The sequence below is a fragment of the Cibotium barometz genome, chromosome 7 (genome assembly GCF_041138505.1).
Source record: "Cibotium barometz isolate CiBa-2024 chromosome 7, ASM4113850v1, whole genome shotgun sequence".
Classification (NCBI taxonomy): domain Eukaryota; kingdom Viridiplantae; phylum Streptophyta; class Polypodiopsida; order Cyatheales; family Cibotiaceae; genus Cibotium; species Cibotium barometz.
This window is the reverse complement of record NC_141052.1, coordinates 40,985,443-40,994,838: the sequence shown is the minus strand read 5'-3', so window position 1 is coordinate 40,994,838 and position 9,396 is coordinate 40,985,443. Positions and strand designations below refer to the sequence as shown.

Genomic DNA, 9,396 nt, shown 5'->3' with positions numbered 1-9,396 from the left:
TAAAGGAGTGCTAGGATTTGTAACTGAAATGTATAAATAATGGCAATCCCAAAATTCTTAAAATTGCAGCCAATAATAAAATATACTACAATTGCATTGCAGGTGAGTGATCATTTTCTGGAGTCCTATCATCAGCCTGATTTCTCTGACCTTGCAAGAGGCCTGTGGAATTGACATAAACCTGGTTTTTTTAAATTATAACTACAAGATTTTAGCCATTTTCCTACCAGGTGAAATTTAATTTTCCAAGCTGAAACTATCCTACATTATTGCATGAGGCAGATTGTAGGATAAAGGTTAAACTAACTTCTACTATGCATAATATAAGGTTAATTGTTAGGGTCCTGTAGAAGGATAAAGTATAATAGGGTCCTCTTGTTCTTGCTCAGCTGGGGTTCTAACTTCTGACTATACTTGTTCAAAGGTTATGGATATTGAGCTCCTGGCCTGTCATGTTGCATCCCAGCAACAAGAGTTCTCACCATGCATTAATCTGCCAGCTTTAGAGACCTTCAACTCCTGTGATTATAATCCAAGCCTTAGCCCTGCTACTGCAGATAACCTTGATATACCATCTAATATAAGCTCCTGTGAGCGCCTCCTGCAGTCTGCAAGCCTTATGAGGTTCCCATCTTTGCCACAAACTTTACAAATGGAGCAGCAGCAGCAGAAGAAGCAGAAAGATTGCATGAACGACCTCAGGGGGGGGGCAATAATTGCAGATCAATATGGTGGTGGCCCTGCGTGTGACCCTGCTCCTGTCAGACAGAAAAAAGCTTCAAGGAAAGATGCCTCGCGAGTAGAGTGCTTGCGGCGCAAGAAGATGTCTCAATGGTTCTCCAAGCTAGAGATTCTATTACCCCCAGATGACATCCCCAAGGTAATTAGCTGTACACTAATTAAAACTTGATGAGAGTAGCAAATTAATGTGCTTTAAGTTCTTTTCCATATGTTTCCTTCATGATTTTGGGAGTGATTTACTTAGATCAAGGATTGCAATGCAAACTTTTTGATTAACAGAGCTACAGAGTGCTTAAGCCTAACTGACAAGACAGCTTTGCTTTTGGAGGTGGTTTACTTAGATGATGAAGCAAAGCAATTATGCTATCTTTTTGGTTAACAGAGCTGTTAGATCTTTGAAACCTAACTGATAACAGCTAGGCTGCTGGTCCACCCCTAGGGCTTGATAGGTAGCAGATTAGTACACCCTTAGGGCTTGATAGGTAGCAGATTAGTACAGTAATTAAAGTAGCGAGGTTGAGTCACAAAGCAATTTAAGCACTTGAACTCCGTAGTAAAGAGGTTTACTACCTTAATTACTTTAAAAAGCAAAGCACAGACATTTGGTTGCTTCAATGAGGCAAGACGTAGAGCATTAGAGCATGATTTGTACCGGATTAGTACTAATCCTACTAAAGAATGAAAGGTTGATAAGGATGAAATTAGCAGAGTAGTTAATCCAGTTATCTTATGTATGGAGGTTAAACGAGACCCTTGGGTGATATGTATTGTTGCAGTTCGACAGGTGCAGCTTGATAGATGCTACCATACGCTACATACAATCTTTGCAGAAAACCATCTCGGAACAGGAGAGGAAGGAGCGAGGCCGGAGTGGTGATGATCGTAGTGTAGAGAGGATAGTCGGCAAGAAGCATGTTGATTCAACAGCAGCAGCAGGAGCAGCAGCAATTAGCACAGAAGCGTGTGCTAATAAGATACCTAATTGTGATGAGGAGGGGGTGATCTCGATTAGCGTGAGTGATTCCGATCATGCCTTCATCAACGCCATCACATCCCACACAGACCCCGTCCTGTTCTCCACCATGCTTTCTGTGCTTCACCAACACCATCTCCACGTCTTGAACGCCAACCTCACACGAAATGCCGATAAGGTCGTCTTTTCCTTCTATGCCAAGGTATACTCCAATTCCCTTCATTTAGTTTATGGTCCCAAATGATTCAAAATAATGATTAATGGAGTAGTATCTTGTGTTTGTCAATCCATTTTCCCTTTAAAATCCATCACTTTTATATAATTTAGTTTCTTTCCCTATATTAACAATGCATTTACCATTTTAATCATTATTTGACAAAGGGTAGTTTGAGACTTCAAAGAGTCTCACCCAAATCGATAATCATCTCAGTCACGTATCATCTCTAAAGTTGTATATGATTTGATTATGTCTTTCATATCAAATCATATTTCTTATGTTATGCCTAAGCATGTGAACTATTAATCGAGATAAGAAAGAAAATGCTACCAAGAGATAAAAGGCTTGTAATATCTATTCCACAATCATGGAACAATAGCATAACCTCTACCTTTACACCATTAACTTGCGAGTTACATTTGCAGGTACCAAATAGAAAGGATTACAACCATCAACGTTTGAAAGAGCATCTCACAAGTGTGTTCACATCATTGACCAAGGCATGACTACGTCAAATAGTGTGCTACATTGTCCACTTTAAACAATTGTACATTGGTTTGCTACATACAAATATACTAGCATGTGCAAATGATGTTTTATTGTGCTAGGGTTTGCCGATCCTATTCAAGCCAAGGTAAAAGGTCGGGCATTCCTCCTTTACTTACAATCTTGAAGCACATCTCACAACATATGTCATGCCTCTCCCACATATGGGTTCAATTAGTAGTGAATAGTGTGGAGTATTTTATTTCTAGGCTACAAGGTTTTGAAATACTTTAAATCTACACACTTGTTTTTGGATGTGTGAATTTACATATGTCGTGTCTTGTATATGTGGGTTTAATTAGTAGTGTATAGTGTGGAGTGTTTGATGTCCAGGCTACAAGGTTTTAAAATATTGTACAACGGATTTACATTATGTATTGAGTGTTTATTGAACAAGCTTTGTTGAGAAGTCTCATATTATCATGTTATGCTAAAAGTGCATTATTTAATCAAATATTCCCTACTAAAATCAGCATCCCATCGAACAACATTTCATATGCCTAGATGAGTAGTATTCAATATTTGTATTACGAGGGGATTTTATGTTCATGTGAAGGCTTCTCTACCTGACATGTTCACACAAGGGGCTTTTGTCTATTCTGTATATAGGAAAAAAAAGCATTCACTAGATAATTCCTTGGATGAACATATCTAGGAAAGGTGCAAACCACACCAAATGGGACACTTTCCTAGATAGGCTAGCTAGGAAATATAATGCATGGATTTCTTTGTATAGGTAAATTTACCTATACAGAGATATCCATGCATTGCATTTCCTAGTTACCCTATCTAGGGAAGTGTTCCATTTTCTATGGTTTTCATAAAATCTCTATCATGCCTTTCCCCACCATTTGAAAAATTTTTAGGTTGAACAGGTCATCGCTCGCATGTAAAAATGCGTGTATTTTCGCGTTTATAAATTTGATTATGTATGAGGATTGAGAAATCATAAAAAACCCTATCATAGATGTTTCAAACTCGCTGATCAGCCGACCAAACGTTCTAGTCTTTGACACTTGCAGACCTCAGATCAGAACTCGAATTGGACCTTCGGAGTTCAGAACTCATGCACGTTGCAGAGGATAGCACAGTGTTGGTGGTGCGCTATTGTTGTTGATGTAGCCCTCCACTCTTCACACTGTTTGGCCTCCAAAGGTCGTGACTTGAGAGGCTTTGTTGGGCTTTGTTAACAGAGCCGAGCAACCTTTGCAATGCCTAAGGCCACCTCGCACGCACGTGAAAGCTCCTGCAGCACAGCGCTGCATTCGTTAGATTCGAGGACTCTAACGAAAAAAAAGCCTCCATTTTTACGTTAGAACAAATCAACGTGTGGGTCTGCTCCTAATCAGCCATAAAGGCAAAAAAAACCAGAAGGATTGCCAAGTGTTTATAGGAAAAAGTACTCAATGGAAAACATGAGCACAAAGGGAAAATAGATTGCACGCCATTGCTGTATATTCATTGCATAATGATAGATAGTTAGTTACATTCGTGTGTGGGAGAGATAAAGAATTGTGTTCCAAACAAAAGGCACATATGAATGGGTGCCACCTCATCTAAGGTTAAATGACTATATAAATGCATAATCCACTAGCAGTATTTCATTTTTTCATCCTACATAGACAATGGCACTTTATCAATATGCGTAATGGGATGCGCAATATCGTCACCTATTTCTATATAACCTGGTTTTTCTATTTTTTACGTCTCTAAACCACTCACCACCATGACTGGTTAGAGGCGCCAAAATCCACATACCATATATCTTGAGATCCTGACACATCTCTTGTTGTGGAATTGAGCGTCTGCATCACAAATAGTTTCTCACTTCTATCACCACCACCATGTTTACTAGATAATGCATAGTTATCTTACTGTAATTTTTCACTTTTAATGTCATTCATTTTTTTTTATAGAAATCCTTTGCCATGTGCCATGGTTTGCCACAATAATAGCACTCTATGCTATTTGCACTCTGATTTATTACCAACCACCTCAGTCTCTTTGGCTCCCCCTGCCTCTAGACTGGCCTCTTCCACCTATGTATAATTACTGCTGCTGTGCTGCAAATCATTGGATTATTGTTGTGTCCAAAATTTTGGTTTCCTTGTTGACCACCACCTTGGCCTCAAACACCACGACCTCTACCTAGATTAGAGTAGAAGGCCTCTTCTCATGTGTTCTTACTTTTTGAAGAAGAGTCCTCTCACCACATAGATACTTTTCTTTTATGGTCAGCATAGACACCAAGTCCCGAAAGTTGGGAACATTCTCTCTGACTGCAATGGAGTTCTTGAATAGCTTATTCTCTTTTCCAAGCCCATTCAAACAGACACTCACACCAAATCATCATCTTCCATAGATACATTGATAGACCCAAGGGATTCAACAATGCCCTTGATTTTTAAAGAATACTCATTGATAGACATGTTTTTCTTTTTCACACTATGCAGCTCTTGTTTTTGCTCCAGTTTCCTTGCCTTTATATTGGTTTGGAACATCTACACTAGGTTCTTCCATGCAACTACTAGAGTTTTGGAATCCTATATGTGTCCTATCATTGTGTATGTGACACTGATCGAAAGCCAATACATAACTTTCATTGCACCCTGATTCCAATCCTTGAATGCCTTTATATTTGCTAGAGTGGCATTCGCTTCAGACAATTCTAGAGGCTCCTCATTGTCTCCTTCGACATAGTCCTAAAATCCTTTATCCATCAAAAAATTGGTTATTCTAAACTCCAAGCATAGAAGTTGTTCTTTTCTAGCTTCTCACTAACAATCTGATTGATTTCCTTAGACATGTTTACATGCAACAATCAGAAACATGCAAACATACAATTTCTATATGCAACCTGTAACACATCAGTATCTTCTGTGACTGTTGTGTAGTGGTACTTTAGCACAAATTGTATGTCACCAGATCTAACCAAAGTACATGTACATACACCCAATATCAATAAAACATGTGCAAACACTATCAGCACTCCCTGCACTGCCACACTATAAATAATAACTAGACTTTGACCAGAGACAATTCTTTACCAAAACTTCTCAACACTATCGAAAATACCTTGCAGTGTCCAAACCGAGACTAAAATATGCTTAAAACATGAATCTGGCCATCAAATTTTAGTATAAAGTACTGCATACCACATAGGCACTTCCAAGCCTACAAAGACAGCTCCTCAATCGGAGTTGTGTAGCTCTCGGGAGCTATCGAGGGGGTGTTGTACAAGTGTTGTACCTAAACAAGAAGGGGAAGAGATGATGATGCTCTTACCCATGTACCACTTCCTTGTTTGCTTGTTTTTGCCTCCTTAGCCATGCATCGCTTCCTTCCTTTCTTGTTCTTTCCTCTTACTTGCCTCCTTGTATCTCACATGAATTGGAGCTCTGAGACCATCACTAAAAGTGGCGGGGCCATTATCCATGCCTTTTTCGACGCTTTAGAACTAACCTCAAAAATCCCAAAACGCCGAAATACTCATAGAAATACACATTGAAATAAACATCGAAATACACATCGAAATACGAGTCGAAATACACATGTTTTTTCACTCTTATTTCGACGACGTTTTTGGGCACATATTTCGGTGATTATTTTGATGAATGAAGGAACATTTTGACGCTTATTTTGACGGATGCAGGAAACTTTCGACACTTATTATGATCGATGCAAGAAACTTTTGATGCTTATTTCGACGGATGCAGGAACATTTCGATGCTTATTTCGACGGATGCAAGAAAATTTCGACACTTATTTTGACCGATGCAGGAAACTTTCGACGCTTATTTCGACGAATGTAGGTATAAATTATTTTTTGGCATAATGGTGCATCCAGCTACAATCTTGTAGTTGGATGCACCATTATGGAAAACTTATAGAGTACCAAAGTCAACTGTACTCTGATGTGAAGAACGAAGCGAATTTGTTGAAAAATTAGAGTGCCATAACGTTTTTGACATTACAAAGTATGTACATTGTACACAAGTGCAAACAATGGTCAAATTATATTACAAGATGTGAAATTTATATATCAAAGACCATATTACAAGTTCTGATGAATGAGCCGACAAAAAGCCAAAATGGTTTTTATACTCAATGACCAAAATTGCATAAAGTAGTTGCATACAGGCTAGACAAGCTCAAACAAAGATGTGAGCTGACCAAAATATGTATGTACAAGAGGAAAGACATGGGCAAGGCCACTCTATGTGGAGCCCTACAAAAACCATACAAGACGCTTTTGTTTTGTATACAAAACAACGATCTAACATGCAATGGCAAAGCAAGTATACAAATCATAAGGTTAAGGCTTGCCACACTTACCATATCTGCAACATTCCCCCAATTGAGGTTGATGCCTTCTCGCTCAAGCTTCTCCAATAGAAAATACGTGTTATTGGCGGCAAGCAATGTCCTCCTCTTCTCCCATTGTTGCCGGCCGACCAACCACTTGATTCTAAAAGTACCATAACATAAAAACAAGAAACATAAAAAAATATCAAATGAAACATACAAGATAAGCGTTGATACTTACAAAGTAGACATGGAATGTGTCCCAAGTGCCACTTCCAAGGTGAGAGCTTCCCACACTCTCCATTTGGGCTTTTGCCACATCCTCTTGTTGCTTGTAGCATTGGGGATTTCTTGTACACTTTTGCTTCTCCTCATTCCGATCCTCGATGCTAATGTACCAAGGCTTCTCACCCCTTGCTTTCACTCTCCTAGTCACATCGCCCCGCCATTGTTTCAGTGTCAAAAACGGTGTCGAAATCAGCGTGGAAAAAAAGCATCAAAAAATAATAATGAGTTCACACTCGGAACATGGAAATAAGCATCGAAAAAAAAGGTTCCCATGTTGATTTTGGCGACGAACTTTTCGACGTTTTTGTTTCAATGACCTTTTTCAAGATTATTTCCACGACCTTTTCGACGATCGCTACTTTTCATTCAAATTCAAAATCTTTCTAGATCTTGCACACCCTCGACATTTTAAATTTCATATCACCGACTTCCACCCTCCATAAATACTTAAGAGAGGATCCTAAGTGATTTAGAGGAGAAGACACTTTGCCCATGTACTCACTGCGAATACCAAGTGGCTCGACGTCGACGAATTTGCAATGATCATATAAAAAAATGAAAAATATTTTCGGTGGAGCGATTGGAACATCTAATTAGTGACAATGCGTGCTTCAACAATGAGGAACCAGTGGATATCCAGCCTGAACGATGGAGACCAACAAGATTAGCCATAAACAAGGTGATCCAACAATCCGAGGAACTTGAGGCCGATTCGAAGAAAATACTAGAACATGACATGGATGACATGATAAATGCCTTATATGATAGAACATAAGATCGTGGTTTGGAACAAGAAGGACTAGAACAAATCACATGACGTGTGGAATACACTTCCCAAGAAGAGAAAGAGCTACGCAGGCTTGCTCGTCTTCCACTATATCGTGGAGCACACGTGTCTATTTTACATTCTTGCCTATCCATATTGAACTTGCAATCAATTTTTGGATGGTCTGATACGAGCGTATCAAAACTTTTTACGTAAGTGATGATATCATATGCAATTAGTGAGTTATGTACCTTTATATGCATTTTCTTAGCCTATCTATTTTGTGTAACAGCTTATTGAAACATCAAATATTGCCAAAAGATAATGAGATGCTAGTGGATGGTAGTCGAGCAAAAACAATGTTGCGCTCGATTGGCATGGACTACAACACACACCATGCTTGTCCAAATGATTGTATTCTTTATCAAAAACAAGAATATAACAACGCAGTACAATGTCCACATTGTGGTACATCGAGATATAGACAATATGTGTAAGGAGAAAGTGTACCAGCAAAAGTTTTACGACACTTTTTCATCATCCATCGGATTAAAACAATGTTCAAGTGTAAATCCATCGCAGGATTGATGATTTGGCACCGTAACACTAGGTCCATGGATGGTTTTATGCGTGTGCCCACAGATTCCCCTACATGGAAGCACATTGAAGAGAAGTGGGTAGCCTTTCAGGAGGAGGCTCGCCATATTCAACTCGGACTAGCGATGGATGGAGTGAATCCATTTGGTCTATGAAGTTTATCATGGAGTACATGGCCTATTTGTCTAGCTAACTATAATTTTTCACCATGGCTAGCGATAAAAAAAGGGCATCTTTTATTGTCTTTGATAGTTCCTAGAAAGTACAAGGTGAAGAACATGAATGTGTATTTAGCCCCTTTAGTTGAGGAGCTTCATGTTCTATGGGAGAGCATTGAAGTTCATGATATTTCCAAGAGGTTTGGACAACGTGCGCTACTAACATTGAGAGGAATACTTATGTGGACTATGCATGATTGGCCTGGCTATGGAGAATGCTCTAGTAATACTGTAGCTTGTTAACATATTATGTTAAGTCATGATTGTCATCCAAACTTACCTGCTACAATATTTTTTGATGTTCTACAGGGCTTTCAGTTTCAGGGTATAAATGATGTCCATTATGTGGGCCGTAACTTGAGGCTTGGTACTCAAAGTCTATGAAGAAGATAGTATACAGGGCCACAAGAAGTATCTCCCTGATGACAAGCATCCTTTGCGTGAGGGATTTCTAGGGAGGTCTCCTCGCATATGGAAGAGCAGTGATTGCAGGATCTTATGGGAGCTGGATCCAAAGGCTACACACCTCCAAGAATGAAGCGTCTATCCATTTTCCATCAACTTCCATACTGGAATGACCTTCTAGTGAACCATCTTCTTGACCCAATGCACATTTTCAAGAATATAGCCAAGGTGCTTTGGAAAACCATCACAGAAGCAAAGAAGAGAAAGGCACAACGAGATGATTTACAAGAGGTTCAATGCATGCAACACTTATGGGCCCAAAATAGAGCAGATGGGAACG

The 9,396-nt window shown here is 39.2% G+C and overlaps 1 protein-coding gene across 1 annotated transcript; it reads left to right on the top strand.

The window, feature by feature from the left end:
* The first annotated feature begins 348 nt into the window (after positions 1 to 348).
* Positions 349 to 2,841, top strand: LOC147637015 (uncharacterized). The gene is made up of 3 exons (XM_086800623.1): positions 349 to 880; positions 1,518 to 1,916; positions 2,357 to 2,841. Exons 1-3 carry the CDS (start codon positions 428 to 430, stop codon positions 2,435 to 2,437), a joined length of 933 nt encoding a protein of 310 aa, XP_086656749.1. The 5' UTR covers positions 349 to 427; the 3' UTR covers positions 2,438 to 2,841.
* Positions 2,842 to 9,396: the final 6,555 nt, after the last annotated feature.

Coding starts and splice junctions, on each gene's coding strand:
- LOC147637015 (XM_086800623.1), top strand. CDS start 428: ATGGATATTGAGCTCCTGGCCTGTCATGTTGCATCCCAGCAACAAGAG. Junction 881..1,517: donor CCCCAGATGACATCCCCAAG/GTAATTAGCTGT, acceptor GTATTGTTGCAG/TTCGACAGGTGCAGCTTGAT. Junction 1,917..2,356: donor TCTTTTCCTTCTATGCCAAG/GTATACTCCAAT, acceptor TTACATTTGCAG/GTACCAAATAGAAAGGATTA.